The sequence below is a fragment of the Galeopterus variegatus genome, unplaced genomic scaffold (genome assembly GCF_000696425.1).
Source record: "Galeopterus variegatus unplaced genomic scaffold, G_variegatus-3.0.2 Scaffold11094, whole genome shotgun sequence".
Taxonomy (NCBI): Eukaryota; Metazoa; Chordata; class Mammalia; order Dermoptera; family Cynocephalidae; genus Galeopterus; species Galeopterus variegatus.
This window is the reverse complement of record NW_007737205.1, coordinates 31984-53779: the sequence shown is the minus strand read 5'-3', so window position 1 is coordinate 53779 and position 21796 is coordinate 31984. Positions and strand designations below refer to the sequence as shown.

The 21796-nt window shown below is 43.8% G+C and overlaps 1 protein-coding gene across 1 annotated transcript; it reads left to right on the top strand.

Annotated features, from left to right (window-relative positions):
- Positions 1 to 6: 6 nt before the first annotated feature.
- CNOT11 (CCR4-NOT transcription complex, subunit 11) lies at positions 7 to 20620 on the top strand. Its single transcript, XM_008594585.1, has 7 exons — positions 7 to 259; positions 3104 to 3268; positions 6729 to 6881; positions 8969 to 9171; positions 17723 to 17925; positions 20123 to 20219; positions 20301 to 20620. Exons 1-7 carry the CDS (start codon positions 73 to 75, stop codon positions 20496 to 20498), a joined length of 1206 nt encoding a protein of 401 aa, XP_008592807.1. The 5' UTR covers positions 7 to 72; the 3' UTR covers positions 20499 to 20620.
- The last annotated feature ends 1176 nt before the right edge of the window (positions 20621 to 21796 follow it).

The window sequence follows — 21796 nt, the reverse complement described above, 5'->3', positions numbered from 1 at the left end:
GAGGGCCTGTCCACCGCCTTCCACCACTACTTCAGCAAGGCCGACCACTTCCGCCTGGGCTCGGTGCTCGTCATGCTGCTGCAGCAGCCCGACCTGCTGCCCAGCGCGGCGCAGCGCCTCACCGCGCTCTACCTGCTGTGGGAGATGTACCGCACCGAGCCGCTCGCCGCCAACCCCTTCGCCGCCAGCTTCGCGCACCTGCTCAACCCCGCGCCGCCCGCCCGCGGCGGCCAGGAGCCCGACCGGCCACCGCTCTCAGGTACCTCCCCAGGCCGGGTGTACGCCGCGTGGGGAGTTAGGCGCGCATCTTTCCTCCTGCACGTCTGGGAACTCACCCGCCAGGGGAATCAAGTATCCTTTTGGAATGATCACCTCACCCGCCCCCCGCGCCAGTAGCTCAGATGTATGGAGAAGTGGTAGTTTCGTTACAGATTCATGGCCCCGAATATTATTCCTCGGAACTGTACAGGCCGTCGAATCTTGCAGCTCAGTGTAGGGCTTGACACTTTTAGTGCCTCGAATACAGTGCGTTCTTCTAAAGCCCATATGACGTGTGTGAAGTTATAACTAAGGACACACTAGATCCGCCAACGGTTTTAAGTCTCAGAGAAGTCAACTGAGAACCCGACGAAGTTGTTGGGCGGAAATAGACAATAAACAGTAGTATTTAAAGACTTTGCAGGTGCCTTTCTTGGTCTGTTAGGTATCCCTGGATAATAGAAGGTACTCTCAAATTCACATCTTGATTAGAAAAGGTATGACTGCTGGACATTATGTAAAACGTATAAGGGCAGCATGGCAGCATTGGTGAGATCAGACCAGCAGGTTAGATGCAAGTTTGCTTTTTTTTTTTTTTTTTTAAGCTCAAGCAGGAGATGCTTTATGAGGATTTACTTTGGGAGAAGACTCGCAGCCATAAGACGAGAAAGGGGCAGAGGGGATGGTGATGAGTGATAAGGGGACATGGAGGACTTAGGGACCAGTGTGGTGAGGGACGCAGATAGTTAGAAGTAGGAAACAGTTTGATCTTACAGTCCTCAACCAGTGAAAGAAGGGCAAACCACTGTGTAGATAGGGCCTGCAGTGAGTCAAAGTGAAGGCAGCAGATTTTGAGGAAATACCAGGGGCTTGTTTTGTGGCACCGGAGGGCTCCTACGCTTTAAGCTAGTTGCTCTTCCTACCTGGCAACCCCTCTGGATCTAAAGCATCTGTGATTAGTTTCCCGCTCTAAGAAGGGCCACCTTTGTGTTGGACTGAGATGCCCTTAGGGTATAGGTATACTTAACCTGGCTTTCAGGAAATTTGTGGCTTCCCAGAAAGTGAATGCACTACCCTAGGGTGCTCATAGTAGAGGATGGGGACAGTGTGGGATTTAGGTCAGAGAGCAGGTATAGGTATACTTAACCTGGCTTTCAGGAAATTTGTGGCTTCCCAGAAAGTGAGTGCACTACCCTAGGGTGCTCATAGTAGAGGATGGGGACAGTGTGGGATTTAGGTCAGAGAGCCCTTTGAATTCTGACAGGCAGGTTAGGCTAAGGAACCCTGACTTACATAATGCTATTCTCAAATGCATTGAGTCTAAACCTATATGTAGTCCACAGATTGCACTGTAAACATAAATTTGCCAAGGAAGGGGAGGAAGTTGCCAGGGAAGGAACCTATGGATGGGTTATTTAACCTCTCTGTGCCTTAGTTTCCTCATCTGTAAAATGCAGGTCATCATAATTCCTAGCTGGTACAGTTGTTATGACGAATAAAAGGATTTATAATAAGTGTTACCAGTCATGACCATTGTTAAAGTAGGTAGGGGTGGTGTGTAAATACACAGAAGAGGAAATACCAGTGCCAAAGCCCCCTCCTAGAGCTTCTGATAGTGTACATTTAGAGCGAGCATGTAATGGGTGTATTTTTAAAAAGCTTTTCTGTTGATTCTGAGCAGAGTCAGAGTTGATCATGTGTCTGGAAGTACAAAATATGGCTTCCTCGCACTCCAGAAGCTTGCAGTTTGGTTGGAGAGACAAACATAGTGTTAACACAGTGTGGTAAGGGGTCTACTAGACATCGCATACAAAATCCTGCTTGGTAGCACAGAGGAAAGAATGACTGCCTGCCTGTGGAGCTGGAGAGATTCTCAGAGGGAGTGATATTTTTGTGGGATATTGATTAGAGATGAGGGTGAGAGGGAAGAGTGTGGGCCTGTATTGTTGAAGAACTGGGTGTATTCATAGAAGCTGAGAGGTTTTGTGCAATTGAAGTGTAGGGTACATGGATGGGAGGAGAGTTCAAGAGGTGGGATTAGGAAGATGAGTCAGGACCAGATTATGAGGGGTCTTGTAATGGTGTAGAAGTTTGGCTTTAATTCATTGTAAACAGATTAAGTAATATGATCAGCTTTGTACTCTAGAAATACAGTATAGCTAAATGGTAAGGGGGAGTGCAGACTGGGTAGAGGGTGGGCAGGGGTCAAAACTGGGAGCTGGGGAAATCAAAAAGGCTGTCCTGTAGTCCAGGCAAGAGAGGAGGGGCGTGGGGATGGAGCTGAGGGAACACAGTCTGGTGACATTGCAAGCAGTAGGATAGATAGGTTTGGTGAGCAAGTGAATATGGGACAGACGGACGGGAAGGAACCTTCAGCATTATGGGAATTTCATAGCTGCACTGCGTATTGAAGCAGGTGTGTGAAGTGTATTCGTGTTGCTGGTGATTGCTTCCTTCTCTTTTCAGCTTTTACATCAGTTGCTGGCAGCAGCAAAGAAAGAAAAACATTTCTGAGAACTATAGTTTTTACTATGTTTTTGCTTGTATAAATGAGCTTTAGCGTTTGTAGGAATTGAGGCACTTCAGAACATTGAGTTCTTAATAGCTACAAAAACTTTAAGTTTCATTAATAGTGCCACAGATCATAGAAGTTCAAATGACATACTTAATTACATAGTTTATAAATAAGTGTACAGCATATATTTGGTTAACTGAAACTTAATTATAGTTTATTTTCAAAAAATATGTGGGTTGAAACAGCAAGTAACAAATACTAATTTCACCAGTTTAAAGTTAAGTTTTAAAAGTAGCCATTGGAGAAATCGTTATACATTTTTGTTCACAGGATTTTTACCTCCTATAACTCCACCAGAAAAGTTTTTTCTTTCCCAGCTGATGCTGGCACCCCCAAGGGAACTCTTCAAAAAGACGCCTCGCCAGATTGCATTGATGGACGTCGGAAACATGGGCCAGTCTGTGGACATTAGTGGACTTCAGTTAGCCTTGGCTGGTAAGGAAGAATCAGTGATTGGGGCATTATTGTGTGGTAGGATGAGGCCCCCTTTTTTGAGGTGCTCTACTTAAAATGAAGGTCTTTGTAACTGTGCTAAAAGGTTAGTATCTTCCATAAAAAAAGTAGTTTCAGTACTGGATCCTAAATGGAAGTGTTTATTTTTTGATGCTAATACAACATGTAAATTCATTTTCAGTTTTTACTTGAATTGATTGCTTTTCCAAATTTAGAAGAATGCTAGGTAAAATATAGTTTTTTTAAAAAAATTGTTTTAGAGCCAGCCCTGTGGCTCACTCGGGAGAGTGCAGCGCTAGTAGCGCCGAGGCTGTAGGTTCGGATCCTATATGGGGATGGCCAGTGCGCTCGCTGGCTGAGCGTGGTGTAGATAGCTCCAAGCCAAGGGTTATGATCCCCTTACCGGTTAAAAAAATGCAAAACAAACAAACAAAAAAAATTGTTTTAATTGGAAGACTTAATACTGTTAAGGTGTCAGTACTTCCCAAAACAATATACAGAGTCAGTGCATTCTTGTTAAAATCCCAACAACATTTTTTGCAGAAATAGAAAAATCCATCTTTAAATTCAAGGGCATCTTGAGGGACTCTGAATAGCCAAAATGCTATTCCCTTGGCATCCTTGTTGAAAGTCATTTGTCCATGTATGGGAGGGTTAATTTCTGGGTTTGTTATTCCATTCCATTGGTCTGTATGTCTGTCTTTATGCCAGTACCACACTGTTTTGATTACTGTAGCTTTGTACTATGGTTTGAAATCAGAAAGTGTGAGACTTCCAACTTTCTTCTTTTTTGAGATTGTTTGGTATGTTTTGTGTTACATATGCAAGCAAATGAATGAGTGCTCTTGAAGCGAACACCCTGTCCTGACAGAAAATAGTAGGAGGATCTTCTCGAACGGTGGTGAGAGAGAGCTTCTCTAAGTTCTGGAGGATAAGAGGAGACTTCTTGCTTGCCTGCTCTAGGCATGGGTCTTATCACTTATCACTTGAGAGTGGTTCATTTGGGAAATTCTGATACTTGTATATAGCCAGATTTGTGACCCTTGACCTTGTGATAAAGTGAGCTGCAGTGTTAATTCTGACAATGCCCATCCTTCTTAAACTTCATACATCTGTGACATTTAGCTTCTATATAAGGTGATAAGTTCTGATAAACTTTTTTCTTTGGAACATTCTGAACCTCACTTTTTAACTACTGGGTATTAACAGTATAACAATGGTTATTTTCTGAGAATCTTTTTAAGACTTTTAAGGTTGAAGGTACACAAAAGTTCTTATTAGCCACTAGTGCCAGATATAATGTAATAATAGAAATAAAATGATTATTTTCCTAACCAAAGGTAGTTTGAAAATTGGATATAGAGATGATAGGCAATTTCAGTCATCTTACCTTCATCAGTGATATACATTCTTTATTTCTTTTTTTGGTGGCTGTCCGGTATGGGCATCTGAACAGAGGTGATGTATATTCTGATGAGTCTAACTTAGTATTTAATAACGTGACAATCAAATCGGACCTCCCTTTCAACTTGTGATGACTTCAGTCAGCCTGTGAGGAAGTTTTTGAAGTATGTCAAGTGCTGAGAAGAATACAAGGGTACTTCAAAAGTTTGTGCAAAAATAGAATTAAAAGGTAAATGAATCTTTCCATGAACTTTTTGAAGTACCCTCGGAAGTGCCTAGAGTAAGGATTGAGAAATTTGGCAGAGTGGCTAAGATGACTGCTTGCTTTTGTCTAAGACACCCAGATTGAAGATGTCCCTAATCCATCCATTTTCACAAGTGCAAAAAACCCCAAAAAACAAAAAAACACACCTCCCTTGCCCTAGCCGGCAGAAGCCTGAAATTCAGATGTCTTACTGTGGGATCTGTGGGTTAAAGGTGTTTTTATGGATGATACAGTTGGTGTTTTAACTTTTTTTTTTTTTTTTTTGTCCTTTTTGAGACTGGCCGCACCGCGCTCAGCCAGTGAGCGCTGTGAGCGCACCGGTCATCCCTATATAGGATCCGAACCCGCGTCGGGAGCGCTACCGGGCTCCCAGCACCGCACTCTCCCGAGTGTGCCACGGGCTCGGCCCATTGGTGTTTTAACTTTAAAGAAAAAAGCCGACAAGTTAAACGTAAGGGGCAGAATTTTACCGTGTTAACAATGACAGTGTTCATCTCAGAGGTTTTATTAAAAACTCATGACGAACACCTACTACTTACTCCTTTACTGCATAATTTGCCAATTTAAATTTTTTTGTACATCTTGATCAATAGTATGTTATCTAACTATTTGTACTTCAGCAATCTGAGATGAAAAAAAAATCTCAGGATAATTTTAGTTAGCATTTTTCTTACTAAATGAGTGAGGTCGAACGTCTTGTCATATGTCTAAGGAATCTTTTCATTTGTGTCAGGCCATTTTTCGATTTGGATGATGGTTTTTTATTGACTTTTATAACTCTTTATTCAGGAATTTTTAGCCTTCTATGCTTTTAAAATGACAAAATGTGAAATATGGTACTTCATAAAACATGCATTTACATTTTAAGGAATTATAAAAAGTGAACCTGGAGTAACCACCATTCAGGTTAAGAAATGGAATATTTTGGGGGCCTAGAGGCTCCCTGTGTGTTTTTCCCAATTGCTGCCCACCCTCACCCGCATCACTAACCTGACTTTTGCGGTGATCATTCTCCATTTGTTATATATCCTTCCCTCCTGTGCATGCCTATAGTCGTACTTTGCACGCCCTGGAACTTTATATACATGGAATCATACAGTATTTATTTTTATACTTTCCTTCTGTTGGGTGTATTTGAGAGATGAAATCATGTTGACGGTACGTAACTGCCGTGGTTGTCTTTTGTTGCTGTGTGGTATATTCATATGGCGTGACACTGAGTTCTTTACCCATTCTACTGATGCAGATAATATTGCTGTGAATATTTTTATACATTCTCCTGGGGTTCCTGTGGAAGTGTTTCTTCTAGGTGGAAAGATATGCACATGTAAAACTTTATTAGGAAATGTCAAATTATTTTCCAAAGTTGCCATGCCATTTTTATTCCCAGTAGCAGCGTGTAAGTTACCTTACATCCTCCTCTGTGTTTGATAATGTCAATTTTGTTAATTTTTGCCAGTCTTGTGGGTATGTAGTAGTATCTTGTGTTTTAACAAAAGTTTTCCTGGTTCCTAATGGGATTAACTTTTCAAATGTTTATTGGCCATTCAAGCTTTTTTTGTAAAATGCATGTTAAAGTCATTAGTCCATTTTTAAATGGGTTCTTAATTTTTTTTAATTGGATTGTAGGAGTTTAAAAATACATACACACACATTGAATGTGGCCCTTTGTTTTCATGTGTTGCAGCTAGCTTTCCCCAGTTAGTAGCTTGTCTTTTCATTCTCCTTGTGGTGTCCTCATTTTAAAATGCCTCCTATTTTAACCTTTTTCAGAACGCCAGTCTGAATTGCCAACCCAGAGTAAAGCTAGCTTTCCTAGTATTCTCAGTGACCCAGACCCAGATTCTTCTAATTCCGGATTTGACAGTTCAGTTGCCTCTCAGATCACGGAAGCTTTAGTCAGTGGACCAAAACCACCTATTGAAAGTAGGTATATATAAATTAATTTTATTTCTTGGTTTTATTCTGTCAGTATCCTTTGGGACTTTTCAGTTTTTTGCGACATCTTACTATTTTTGTTGCTACTTAAACTTGAATTTAAAGTGAAATTGCCTAGAACATAGCAGGGACACTCAGTGAAAATGTTTCTTCATTAAAAAAATTACACACCAAGTTGTTTATTACATGTCTATCACAAATATACTTAAAGATAGAAATTCTCTGATTTTACTGAAATGAGTATTTTTGTAGCTTATTTTATTTTATACCTCTTTAGTAATCTCATCACTATTGTTACCGTCTCCATTTTAAAGTTTTACTGATCTTATAGCTCTTAATTTACTTTAACTCAAAGAAAACACCTGTTGAATTTGAAATGATGTAACTGCATCTTTTGTGTTTTATTCTTCTTTGTGGCTTGAATAATGAAGCCATGCTTTCTGCTTAGAGATAAGAACATGTTCTCCATATTATTGTGTCACCATGAGTTTGAAACTTACACTGTGACCTTTTATTCCATTTGGTTTACAGTAGATCTCTTGCATAAACAGGTTTAATATTTGAAGTATCAGCTAGTCACAAGTGTGTGGGAGGCCCCTGGCATGTAATGGTTCCTATTTAATATTTGTTCAGACAACTTGCAATTGTATGGGCCACCATGAAGGTACATGAGAAGCAAGTCACTCACAATAAGTGAGTCTAGCCGAACTCCAGCGTCCCCACCTCACATAAGCAGTACTTTTCAGTAAGTGTTAAGCACTTCATCTGTTTCTGTGCTTGGTCTGAAGAGAGATTCAGATGCTCCTGCTGGTGATGCCAGTGAAGGGACAGTGGAGATGTTCAAGGTAAAGTGATGATTCTTAGAAGAAAATAGATGTTTTCACTTGGTCTTGGCCAAAAGGCCGAGAAGTGGTGAAAACAGATGTTTTCAATAAGCTAAAGAGAGTGATCTCAAACTTGGCAGGGGCTAGGATCCGTGATGGGAATAAGCTGCCTCCTGCCCCACGTGGAAACCAAAGTGAGATGTGAAGTGGGTTCCACAGAAGTCCTAGCCTGCATTTACCGTAGTGGGTTTGTAACTGAGGGCTCAGTCTTGTTTTATACAATAGTTAAGAACTGAGTCACTTCATTTTCCTGTGCTACTTCTACTGTTTTGTGAAAATGAATATGATAATTGTGCGTAGTGGGTTTGTAACTGAGGGCTCAGTCTTGTTTTATACAGTAGTTAAGAGTTGAGTCACTTCATTTTCCTGTGCTACTTCTACTGTTTTGTGAAAATGAATATGATAATTGTGAATTTGCATTTAAGGATTCATGAAAGTCTCCAGATTCATTTGAAAACATCTGAAGTTAATGATACTTTTTTTCTCCTGTCATTTCATCTCCACGTAATTTGTTACTTCAAAGTTAAAAGATGCAAAGATAAAACTAGTACAAATCCTAATGGTCTCTGAACAAAATAGCGGTCACTAAGAATAGGATGAGAAAGGACAAAGACTTAGCAGTCTAGTAGTCGTGTCCTTTTCTGTTGAGCAGTCCTGCTTGAATTCATAGTTGTCAGGTCATGGCCATGCTTTCCTCTCCTCTCCAAAATGAATGGATTTGCTCTCTGGCATCATGCTGTTACATCATTTTTTTCATTTTCTTTGTATTCTGGTGAAACCCTGACTCTCTTTATCGTTCCTGCTTCTGATTTTTTTTTTTTTTTCCTTTTTGTCTTTTTTCGTGTCCGGCAATGGATCGCAACCCTCAGTGTCGTGCCCGTACCGGACCGGGACCGGCAACGGGATTGCAACCCTCGGTGTTGCTCCCACACCTTGCTCAGCCAGTGAGCGGGAACCGGTCTGTATGTGGGATCCGAACCCTCGGCGGGAGCACCACCACACTCCCAAGCGGCGCACTGTAGCAGTGCGCCACCGGGCCGGCCCCCTGCTTCTGATTTTGAACTGTGACAGTTTTACCACATTATCCTTACTGAAAGAGTCGCTGGTGTACTTCGTTAAGTGCAGTGCGTGTGAGGTCTGTGCAGATGTTAGCTACTGACAGAAGCAGTCAAATGTTACTCCTCGTTACAGGCCATTTTCGGCCAGAGTTTATTCGTCCACCACCTCCCCTCCACATTTGTGAGGACGAACTGGCTTGGCTGAATCCCACGGAGCCTGACCATGCGATCCAGTGGGATAAGTCCATGTGTGTCAAGAACAGCACTGGTGTGGAGATCAAGCGAATCATGGCCAAAGCCTTCAAAAGCCCCTTATCTTCTCCACAGCAAACACAGGTATGTATTTGTTGAAAACATTCTCTTATCCTCAACCCGTCAAGAGTTTACTTTTGTTTTTCATAAAATGGTAAATGATCTAATACTGTCACCATGAGCCAGCACTAGAAAGTCTTAAAGGTTTTTTATCTCTGAAGCTTTGTTCTGCCTTTTTCCCTTTTGGTAATTTTGTTCTGGTGGGGCAAAAAATCTGACTGAAAATTTCTTCGTGATCTGTTTGTCTCCAGGAGAGGTGAGATAGGACATGTCTTATTTTTTGGCACCCTGTTTGTGCTGTGTACCAGCTAGCCACTTGACACACATTGTTACATTTTAAGCTGGCATGAACTCTTCTAAGAGTTAGTGGAATTCTTAACCTTTTTGAAAGAAAGTGAGCCGAGACGCCGGGTACTGTTCAAGCTTTGTAAAAGGAAAAGAATCTTCCAGGCTGCACTCAAGGTGACGGGCAGCCTGGGGCTGCCCTCAAAATGGGGGACAGCCCCAGGTGTAGGCATAGGAGAGCTTATATAGGGCACCAAGGGCTGGCTGATACCATCAAGGAGGGGCATTATGCTAATGTGGAAACTATGCAGCCAGGGTGGAGAACTGCGCCCTTACAGAAGCAAAAGCATTTCTATTTAAGTCAGGAGGCTTCTCATAAATGGAATAGGGGAGGGGTTTGACACTGGAGTGGAAGACAAGACCAGTGGCTGTTTTGTGCTTATTGTGTGCACAGTGGCTCAGGTCACGTCCAAAATCCATCATTCCCGCCTTTTAAGTATAAGGAGAAGGGAAAGGGGGCAAAGGTCTCGGTCTTCTGAGGCTACTTCCTGCTGGAGATGGGCGAAGATATGGAAAAATAAAAGATTTATGTTGGCGGGCAAAACAATTAGGTGGCGGGGTCTTGGTTTCGTGTGGGGAGACTGTATTTCTCCAGGGAAGGGTCGCTGATTCTGAGAGGCTGATATCCTCCTCACAGGAACAATTCGGTGAAATTTTGGTTGGTAAAAGCTGTATTCGTTCCTGCAAGGAATTAGAGAAACACCAAAAGAGACAGGGACCAAAAAGTAGGATGAGTCCCAGCACAGTTAGGGGTCCTAGTAGGGGCATAAGCCAGGGTATCCAAGGGTTCAGTGACTGGGGCCACCCCTCAGGTGTGTTTGTGTTTTATAACCCTTTGCATTGGTGATCAGTGCTTGCCTTTAAATGGTTTAAGTTATTTTGGATCACCCCGGACTCATTTACATAATAACAGCATTCCTCCCCCAAGAAGAGGCAGGTGCCTTCCTTCTCAGCTGTAAGAAGGTCAAGGGCCCGACGGTTCTGTAAAGTGACTGTTGCGAGTAAGGTGACCTGTCGCTGATGGGAGGAAATGCTATCTGTACTTAGTTCTTCTGAGAGTTTTTAATAGAATCAAGAGGCAGTAGCAGGGCCTGCTTTGCCAGTTCCAGTTGCAGGAAGGATCCTGCCCCAATTAAAAGGTACAATTAGTGCCCTATGGAAGCAGGGGCACTTCCAGAGAGGGAGGGGCTGAAGTTAGTTCCAGTCCCGTCTCCATCCCTCCATCTGTCTGGACATTGATGTCGGGATGAGCCAAATGAATATGCAAGAAATCGAAACCAATTGAAATCGCGTTGTGGGGGCAGGCAACAGGATAACGTAGTTTTACAAAGGAAATATGTTCTGGTTTTCGGGCATGGATGAGGAGGGGGTAAGTGAGTGGTAGTGTTTGGTGTTATTGAGGCAGAGGGTGGGCAGGCCCCGCACAACGCTGACAGTCCCCACTGAGGTGAGATTAGAGGAAAGCGAAGAGACGTTTGTGGAAACGTTGTGGGCTGCATCGACAGGGAGGGGGTGACCACAGAAAGTTTCTCACGAAGTGGGAGACAGATGAGTCACTCGGGGACGAGTCTGATTCGCTGAGGACTGCATTGTCCCTGTGGACCTGGAACCTCCATGTTCCAGGTAAGGGGGAGCATTGAGACAGGAGGAAAAACATGGGAAGGGTGCGAAGGGAAGCAGGCCTGCAAGAGTGAGAGGATAATCACAGGGGGAAAGGTCATCCTTCTTCTGGGATTGGGGGAAGAGCGAAGGTCCTGGAGATTTTCAGTTTTGTGGGTCCTAAAATGGACAAAGTGTAAGGAGATGTCGGGTTGGGGGTTGAGTAGAGGGACCCCTCTGGCTTGGTGTTAACAGATTTTTGGGTAAAGTCTCAGGTGCTTGTTTTACCAAGGATAAGTGACACCAAGAGGCCTTTCCTAGTACTTTTACTGCCGTGGGGGTGGTGAGAAGTGCTGTGTAAGGCCCTTCCCAACATGGCGAGAGGGGCTTTGGGATTCAGGTTTTAATATACACTTGCTGTCCTGGGCTCAGTTTAAAGTCTGAGGGGGTGGTGGGGAAAGGATGAGGTAATAGAAGATTGGCCTGTTCCCTAAGAAGATCCCTAAGGAGCGAAAGAGTAGGGAGATACTGGCCTAAAGGTGATGAGCTGGAAGGGAGAGGTGTGAGAGTGAAGGGTCTGACATGCATAAGTTTGTGGGGGCAGCTGGCAAATGAGTGAGTGCTAGAGGGAGAAGTTGGGTCCAAGGGAGGTGAAGTTACAAGGACAGATTGGTGAGGTGTGTTTTTATGAGGTGATTGGGGCAAGCCAAAATGAGGGATGATTTCTGAGGTGAGAGTACGCGTTAACTGCTGAAGTGCAGGGAAAAGCCTCAGTCCATCCTGAAAAGGTATCTACTAATGTTAGAAGACGGCGTGTCCTTTTGTGGGGAGGCATGTGAGTAAAGTCAATTTGCCAGTCCTGGCCAGGAGTGTATCCTCTGGCCTGGTGGGTGGGAAAGGATTGGAGCAACGAGTACACACAGGACAGTTTTGAGTGATTTGTTTTTGTAACTTGGTCATGTGGGGAGAGTAATGTAAGGGCTGAAGAAGGCGTAGTAGGGGTTCATAGCCTATATGAACTGAATTATGGAAATCTAAAAGGACTTGTTCAGCTTGTGTAGTAGGGAGGACATAACAACCGGAGAGAGTATACCAGTTGTCCTTTGTGCTCCCAACTGTTGGAGGTGTTGTATTTCTTGAGGTGTGTATTGGGTGAGGGTGTGGAGGCCATGAGAAGGACCTGAGTGGGAGAAGAAGAGTGGGGGCCTGGTGATTGAGCAGCCTGTTTTGCAGCTGGATCCACCAGTTTGTTTCCCTGGGCTATGGGGTCGTTGGAGGTTTGGTGTCCTCTGCAGTGTATAACCCCAACCTCCTTTGGGAGTTGTGCAGCCTCAGGAAGTATCTTGATAAGATGTCTGTTTTTTATGGGCCCTCCCTGAGTGGTCATGTATCCTCTCTCCTTTCATATGGCTGCGCAGGAGTGTAGGATGTGGTGAGCACACTTAGAGTCAGTGTATATATTGACTTGTTTGTTACTTGTTAGGGTGAGAGCGTGGGTCAGGGCAATGAGTTCTGCCTCTTGGGAAGTGATGTTGGGGAAATGGGGTATCCTCAATAGCTTGTGTTATATTTACTATGGCATAACCCGCCCAGGGGGCAGGTGTGGAGGTGGCACTCTCATCTATGAACCATGTATGTTGGGTCTGCATGATGGGATGTGGGGAGATGTGTGGAAAGGGATTGAGAAAGCAGTCTAAAGCCTCCTTGCAATTGTGTTCTAAGGGTCATGAGTGTTTTGGGATGAGAGTGGCTGGATTTTAAGGGAGGGCGAGGTTTAAAGGAGAACTGGGAATTTTCAATGAAAGTAAGGTGGATAAGTTGTAGGCAGGAAGGGGAGAGAATTGACATGGCCTTATGGCTGAGAAGGTCTTGATTGTTTGGTCAAAAGTTAGTTTAGAGCTTTCTTGTGTTAAAAGGGTGGCTGCCGCCAAGGCCCATAAACGGGCCCATTCTCAAGCTGTGGTGTTTAGTTGTTTAGAGAGGTACACAACAGGGGAGAGAATATCTCCTGCCTCTTGTCCCAAAACCCTGACTGCCAATCCTTGGGTTTTAGTGACGCATAGGATAAAAGGATGAGAGAGTTTTGGGAGAAAGAGAGCTGGGGCTGCAAGGAGAGCGGCTTTTAATCGCTGGAAAGGAGAATGAATGGGCTCTGTGGGATCTAAATGAATGGCAGAATCCCCTTTGGCTACCCCATAAAGTGGTTTTGTAAGTTAGGAATCCACACGTGGAGATATCCTGCAAGCCCCAAGAAAGAAAGTATTTCACCCTTTGTGGTAGGAGTAGGAAGTTCAGAAACTAGACTTTTGTGATCCACTGTTATTTCTCTGGTGTTGGGGGTGAGGTGGACTCCCAAATAGGTGACTTAAAGAGAAGAAATTTGGGCCTTGCTGGGGGACACTCGATATCCCCTGGAGGCCAGGAAATTAAGGAGAGCAACAGTGTGGGCCTGTGAATCCTCATAGGAGGGCCTACAAAGCAGGAGGTCATCCACAGATTGTATTAAAGTGCTAGAGGTTGGGGGAAGTTCAGATAAGTCTTGAGCTAAGGCCTGGCCGGAAAGTGGGGGGGATATCCTGAAACCCCTGAGGTAGTACTGTCTAAGCAAGTTGCTGGGAATGGTGCGTGTCAGGATCAGTCCTGTGCTAAATGGTACAAGCCATTAGGCTTTATAATTGGAAGGATGGGTGTATCAGGGGTAAGCCGTGAGAGATGAGAAGAAAGGAGTTTGTGTACGACGGGTTTTAAGCCTATTAGGTGTTTGTTAGTGATGGGGTATTGTGGGACATCACGGAACAAAGAGGGGTTCCGCAATTTAACAAGGATAGGAGAATGGTGCATAGCAGTGGAGGGAGTAGTGTCTTCTACTATGGGATTAACTTTGTCCGATGGGGAGGGGAAGGTGGAAGCCCCAGGGGCCAGGTCTGGTGTGGCCTGTAACAGAAGTAGTGTGGCTGGAGTTAAAGTGTTTAGGGTAAGAGTAGCTTTGAGTTTGAAAAGAATGGCCCATCCCAGTAAGGGGGTTGGGCATTGAGGCATTATTAAGAATTTGTGTGTGAATTGGGTGTGATATAGGGTGCAGGAAAGGGGTTGAGGGTCTGTGGGTGGTATTCTGATCCCATGACCCCTACTATTGTGATAGAGAATGGGATGGTTGGTTCTGCATATTCAGGCAGAGTAAAAGTAAGTGGCCCCTGTATCGATGACAAAAGAGATTGGCTTACCTGCTACAAGGCAAGTTACCCTGGGCTCACGCATGGTGATCTCCATGGGGGCCTTGGGCCCTGGGCATTGTCAGTCCTCCTCCTGGGCAAAGCTGAGAAGCTCTGGTACTGATGGCCATGAAGCCAAAGGCTGTGGGTTGGGGACTGGGCCACTCCCTCTCTGGCGAGTGGAACAGTCAAACCCCAAGTGATTTGGCTGTTTACAGTGAGGACAGCGCCCGGGAGGAGGCCTGGGGTTAGGATAGGCCCATGCTGAGTGGCCTAATTGACTACATTTGAAGCAGTTCGCAGGTGGCTTGCCTCTATAGGCAGCCGACTTTGGAGTATGTGAGCCTTGGATGGCATTAGCCAGGAGCTGGTGTTTGGCCTGATCTCTTTTATAGTTTTTTGAATATCAGGGGCAGATTGGGTAATGAAATGAGAGTGTAAGAGGGCCACGCCTGCAGAGGAGTTTGGGTCTGTACATGTGTATTTATGTAAAGCCTCAGAGAGGTGGGTTAGGAACTCGTTGGTATTTTCAGTGGATCTCTGTGTGATTTCTCTAAGCTTGTCATAGTTGACTGACTTGTGAGTAGCCTTTTGGAGGCCATGAAGTAGGTGTGTGATCAGATTATCCTGGATATCCGATCCCCGTGGCCAGTCTGGTAGTCCCAATTTGGGTCTGTGCAAGGAACAGCAATGGCTCCCATAGGCCGCCTATTATTTGGAGCATGTACCTCATCTGCCTGTTGTCGATCCGTCATCCAGACCTGTTCCCTGTCCTTGGGGGACAAAGTAGTAGTGAGGATCATAAAAATATCGTGCCAGGGGAGATCATACGACTGGGTGAGATATCTGGAGCTGGAGCTGGAGCTGAGGTAGGGTTGTCACCTGACGAAGGGGGACGAGAGGGGGGTTGGGTGGCTAAGGACAAAGAGAGAGAAAAGGTGAAGGGTCTGGTGAAGGATTTTGAGCGTACTGAGGTAGTCGAGGTGGCCCGTACAGGAAGCATAGTAGTCTGATGGATTAAAAGATTAATCCAAGTCCAGAAAGGGGAAGTTGGGCATGAGCTAGGAGAATTTGAGACGTAGGACAGTTTTGACAGAAGAATGCGTTCAGAGATAGGAGAAGGCCTGAACAAGGAATCTCTCCAGTTTTTGCCATTCCAGTGACAAAAGTTGTCTAAATTTCTGAGAGTATCTAAATCTAGAGTGCCATCTTGTGGCCACTGGGATCCATTGTGATGAGGTGTTTGAGTTTTAATGTCTCCCTGGAGGTGGACAGGTTGTCCAGGAGACAGCCCAGAGGCGGAGGTGTAGAGAATGGAGTACAATAGAAAAGAAGACGTTTAGGTTTGTATACTGAGGATCCCATTTCAAGGGTGAGAAAGGAAATGGGCAGTCCTCGTATAAGAAGAGTGCCAACAAAGTGCATCCTTTTTGCTGTCCACCTTCTCTTTGAGAGAGAAAAGCCACTGACCAGCTAGAGGAGTGTCCTCCAATAGCTGGGGGGTACAAGAAAGGTTCCTTTGGCCAGGCGCCTGGGCTTCGAGAACGAGAGAGAGAGAGCACAAGTCAGGGGAACCTGAGATGAGAGAGGACTGACCCATGACTCACCCTGAATTGAGGCTGATGTTGGATGGGTTGGTCTTAAACGGCAAAAAGAGAGAGTCCTGAGTGTACCCAGTTCGGCAGGTCCAGGAAGGGTGGTTGGGAAGGGCCAATCATCCCAAGAGAGAAGGTATTGTCTGACGGTCCGGCCAAAACCATTCCCGGGTTTCAGCACCATAATGAAAGAAAGTGAGCTGAGATGCCGGGTACCGTTCAAGCTTTATTAAAGGAAAAGAATCTGCCAGGCTGCGCTCAAGGTGACGGGAAGCCTGGGGCTGCCCTCAAAATGGGGAACAGCTCCAGGTGTAGGCATAGGAGAGCTTATATAGGGCACCAAGGGCTGGCTGATACCGTCAAGGAGGGGCATTATGCTAATGTGGAAACTATGCAGCCAGGGTGGAGAACTGCGCCCTTACAAAAGCAAGAGGATTTCTGTTTAAGTCAGGAGGCTTCTCATAAAGGAAAGGGGGCAGGGGTTTGGTGCTGGAGTGGCTATTTTGTGCTTATTGTGTGCACAATGGCGCCGGTCATGTCCGAAATCCATCACTTTTATAGAGGAGGAAGACAAGGCCCAGGGAAGGTGAACTACCCCCATTGCACAACTGGTTCATGGTGGATTTGAGATTAAAAATAGCTTCTGCCCAAGTATAAGACTGGTCCACTCTCCTCAGGGAAAGTCTAGGCATCTTTTTTTTTTTTTTTCCTTTTTGTCTTTTTTACTGACCGGTAACGGGATCGCAACCCTTGGTGTCGCACCCGTACCGGGGACTGGCAACGGGATCGCAACCCTCGGTGTCGCACCCGTACCGGGGACTGGCAACGGGATCGCAACCCTCGGTGTCGTGCCTGCACCGCGCTCAGCCAGTGAGCGGGAACTGGTCTCCACATGGGATCCGAACCCTCGGCGGGAGCGCCACCACACTCCCAAGCGGCGCACTCTCCAGTGCGCCACCGGGCCGGCCCAAGGCTAGGCATCTTTGTGGGAAGTTTCTGGTTGGTGAATTTTATTGTTTGCGTACTTTTAAGTTAGAACTTGTCAGGAGATATTGACATCTCCTGTCCAGTTTACCATCAAAAATATTGTTTTCAAATTCAGGTTATTAATAGCTATCCTTATAGTTGGTTTTGCATATTAGACCATCCTGAAACAGTCCACTGTGGAACATACAAATAGGTAGAGAAAAAAGTATTGAAAACTTCAAAGAAAAACTACTCATTTGGCAGGAAAAAATGTTTTTGAGGATACCTGTTTGAATTACAAAGTGTGGGTGTGACTTGAACTGTGAAATCCTGCACGCTGATGACTTGTGCAGGTCTGATGACTGCAGCAGGGCGGCTGTCCTGCCTTCTGTCCTACCCCCTTCTCAGGGAGTGCTGCTCTCTACCTGGGTGGGGCCGGTGGGGCTGTTGTTTTGCTGATGTCTCTTAATCCTACATGGTTTGTGCTTTTTGGGAGAACTAGTTGGTAATTAAGATTATTTTTGGTTATAGCAGATGACAGAAAAAAAAATCTACAAGGGACTTAAGGATGATATTGCTACAGTCTGACAATATTGTATCCAACCAGACAATACTGAGACTGGTTTCATGTCCAAGAGGAGGAATCATACTTATAGATTAGTGTCTACACAATTCAGATGTAAATTAAAAATGTCAAGACATGATGATCATGGGTTTGAGGGAAGAAATATATGAAGTTGGTTCAATGCAGATGATTTATAAGCTTTTTGTGTAAAAGACTTGTTTTTTGGATGCAGGAAAAATATTTCTAATTTGACCTAAGAACTTCTCTCTCTTTAAAAATTTGATTGTATTTAGCTCCTTGGTGAGTTGGAAAAAGACCCCAAACTTGTTTATCATATTGGCCTCACTCCAGCCAAACTTCCTGACCTCGTGGAAAACAACCCTCTAGTGGCTATAGAAATGTTGCTGAAATTAATGCAGTCGAGCCAGATCACTGAGTATTTCTCTGTCCTGGTCAATATGGACATGTCCTTACACTCGATGGAAGTTGTGAATCGGTAAGTTTCCATATTTGATCAAATGTGTGGGGATGTATGGATCCTGATGAAATGGTCAGGAGGGAAAAACTATAATAGGTTTTTATTTTCTCTTATATTGTTAGCTTAATTAACAAGCCAATCACGAAAATAATCTGAGGCTTCAGTGTTCATTATATGTGAATTTAGCATCCATTAGTAACCCTGAGGGTAGGATTTCGGAGTTATTTATCGTTAATGGAAGCATAAATGAAACTTAATTGCTGACATTTCCCTATACACAGTTGCATCTTCTTTATCCCTGTACAAATACAGACATGACATTATTTTTTCTTAGTGACTAACAGCTATAGCATGGAAAAGTGTGGGTGTTAGAGCTGAGAGAATTCTAGGAATGCCCTCAGAGAGATTCCCCGTGCTTACTCCCAAACTTTCTTGGACTCCCAATCTCTCAACCCTACTGTCTTGGAGACAAAATGCATTCCCTTCTTGACGTGCTCTGTGCAGTGTTGCTGACAAACATATTTTAGGTAAATTAAGAATTATGTGGGCTTGAGGGGGTTAGCTTGGGAGCCTGCTATTTTATTAAGTTGTTTACTTACTGGGTGGCCATAGGTCCAGGTTTGCCTGAGATCGTCCCCATTTAGGGTTCATATCCCCAGCTCCCGTCCTTGTGGTGTCCTGTTTTGGATGATAAGTTACATGGTCCTTCTACTGTATGGGGAAATCCATTCTGAGGGCCAGGCAACTAAACTTCAGTTCAAGCACATGTTTTGAGCACCTGTTTATAAGTTGGAGATTTTTAAAAGCCTACTTGACTGAACTGAAGATTGCGTCCTTTTAACTTAATTGGTGAAAAAAGCCTGGCTGGAAGCTGAGTGCAAGCAGGAGGAGAATGCGTTCTCTTAGGGGTAGCAGAGGAGGGAAGCATGAGGTTTCCACGTTCATTTTTAACTTTATCCCCCATCACTGGCAGAATGGTCAGCCGCTTGTGGCAGGCACACTGCTTCCTTTCTTCCTCTCCTTGTTCAAGCCTTTCCCTGTTCTGTTAAGTCGGCTCACTCTTTCAGTGGCTGAATTCTGTTCACATGACCCAGCTCTCAGCGTTCACTTTGTCCCCTTCAATGTATTCCTGTAGCAGTTATTGTCCTCACCAGACATTTGGCCCTCGTGTCAGAATTTCAAGGACAAGGCCCTGTTTTTGTCCCCCCAACCCCCCCACCAGCATCTGCAATTACCCTTAGTTTTGAAGTAAGCTTGTTGCCAAACACAAATCTCAAGTGGCCACAGTGGCCCATGCTGGTAATTCCCTGGAGCACTAGTTCCTCCGTGCCCCATGGAAAAAAGTTTCAGGGTCACATAAGTTTTTAAAAAGCAGCATGTATTAATCTTCTTTTGGAAATGCATATTTTACAATAACATATCCTTTTTAGCATGACCCAGAGTTTCCCAAATATTTAACTGAGCATGGAATTCCCACCCCCACCCTTTTTTTTTTCCTTTCCTTAAAAGTCTATACATAATCCTTTGGAAAATACCAGTGTCTTAAAGACTCTGACGTCTGATCCTGAGTCACCACCATGTCTTTTGTTACATCCCAGCCAAGTCTTTTCTGCTGTGTTCCTAAATATGCTGTGCTAATGCCAGATTCCAAGCCTTTGCCCAGATTACTCAGTTATCAAGAATGCTTTTTCTCCTTTGGTTTTAGTTTAAGTCACTTGCCCTTTTAAGGCTTGGGAAAGTCTTCTCCATGCTGCTCTTTCTACAAACCCTTCATTTTAGCATTTAGGTTGTATGTTGTACTATAAACTTAGACCTTCCTCACAAACACACTGCCTCTCATAGCACTTCTATGTCATAGGGCTTTAGTAAATGTTACTTAAATGCATATAACTACTGAGGTTACTGGAGCTTGGGAGATGATAGACCATGACTTATGATTCAGCCAAGAATGCTCAGGGACATAATGCTAAAAAAAAAATTGCTTAATGAGTAATTATGATGTGTAATGCTAAGCACAGACATAAAAAGAGATGTTATTTGTGAATAAGTGGGAGTGACTCTTAGGTTTATGTGCCTAAGTATATTTAAAACTAGGGAATTGGATTATGTATCAGGAATTCTCACCAAATGACCAAAGGAAATTTTATATTTTATGGTTGTTTTTTTCAGTGTTAACAAAATTAATAGTCCACATTTTCTAACTTTTATGAAACAGACTAACTACAGCTGTTGATCTACCTCCTGAATTTATTCATCTTTATATATCAAATTGTATCTCTACTTGTGAACAAATCAAGGATAAATATATGCAGGTGAGTAATAGGAATGTTTGTGCATTTTATAACTACCTGCTAGGAAATTGGACACACTAAAATTTATTTTTTCTTTTTCAGAATCGTTTGGTGCGTCTTGTATGTGTCTTTCTCCAATCCTTGATCCGTAACAAAATTATTAATGTGCAGGACTTGTTTATAGAAGTGCAGGCATTCTGTATTGAATTCAGTAGGATACGAGAAGCTGCTGGCCTTTTCCGGTTGTTGAAGACATTGGATACTGGGGAAACACCTTCGGAGACCAAAATGTCAAAATAATACCTCATCAGAACCACCCCATTCATTCAGCTGTACTGTGATTTAGTTTTTAAAACTCTTAAAACCCTGAATGGATTACTTGTCCTAATGTATATAAATAACACTTTATCTACTAAAAGCAACGTTTTGCTTTCATGATTTTTTCCTTTACATGAATTTTTGGTAAGAACTTGGGAGAATGTGTCTTTTAGGTGTTTTGCTGATGACTATCCGTAGAAGGAACAGTTATCCTAAAAAAAAGTTACTGCAAAAAACAGATGAAGTTTCTTTTAGCACTGAAGAGCAAAGTACCTGTTTTTGCCTAAAAGACAAGCTACTGGCTTCTCATAAATCAGGAATCCAGTTTTCCTAAGGTTCCAATATTAAAAGTATTTAATGAGAGTAAATGAAGACATGCTTAAGAATTTGTGATACCATCCTTGAGGTAAAAGCAGTTGAGTGTTTTTGAATCATCAAGTGGCAAACAGAAGTTTGGTTTGTGAACCTCTTACGCATGTAGCTGGTAACTTCTCATTCAGCATGGTCTGAACCAAGGACATAACTTTACACCCTTCTTGTCGTGGGGACTTAACAGACAACAGAATATATTTCTTGGGCCTCTTATACATATGGGATCTCTTAGAAACCTTTTTCTAGGCTATAATAGCTACTATAGTTGTTTTTTTCCCCCTGAGATGTTCTGTTGTTAGTCTAAGCCATTTTTTGTTTTGTTTTAAGGAAAAATATCAGTGCTTTGGGAGGTAATAGCACCACTGGGCACTGCTGTGTAAATCCTGCTGAGTGGAATCTACCCTCTCCTGTCTGTGGTGGGGCAGATGCGTGTCAGAGAAATAGGGCAGCAGGGTGGCATATTGTGGGCTGTTACCCCCATGGAACTTTAGACAACAGTGCCTTCCATTAAAGTTCTTTTTTATCAACTATTATCTGATGTATTTTTTCCCTTAAGATTTGAAAAATTCCTTTTACTGAGGCATTTCCAAAATATATTTATTAGGGAAATAATCTGTTCAACAGGGATTACCCTCTAATCCAACACTTAGCAAAAATTAAAGGAAACAGGGCCGGCCTGGTGGCGCACTGCTACAGTGCATCGCTTGTGAGTGTGGTGGCGCTCCCGCCGAGGGTTCGGATCCCACATACAGACCGGTTCCTGCTCACTGGCTGAGCGAGGTGCAGGTGCAGCACTGAGGGTTGCGATCCCGTTGCCGGTCCCGGTCCGGTACGGGCGCGACACTGAGGGTTGCGATCCGTTGCCGGACACGAAAAAAAAAAAGACAAAAAGGAAAAAAAAAAAAAAA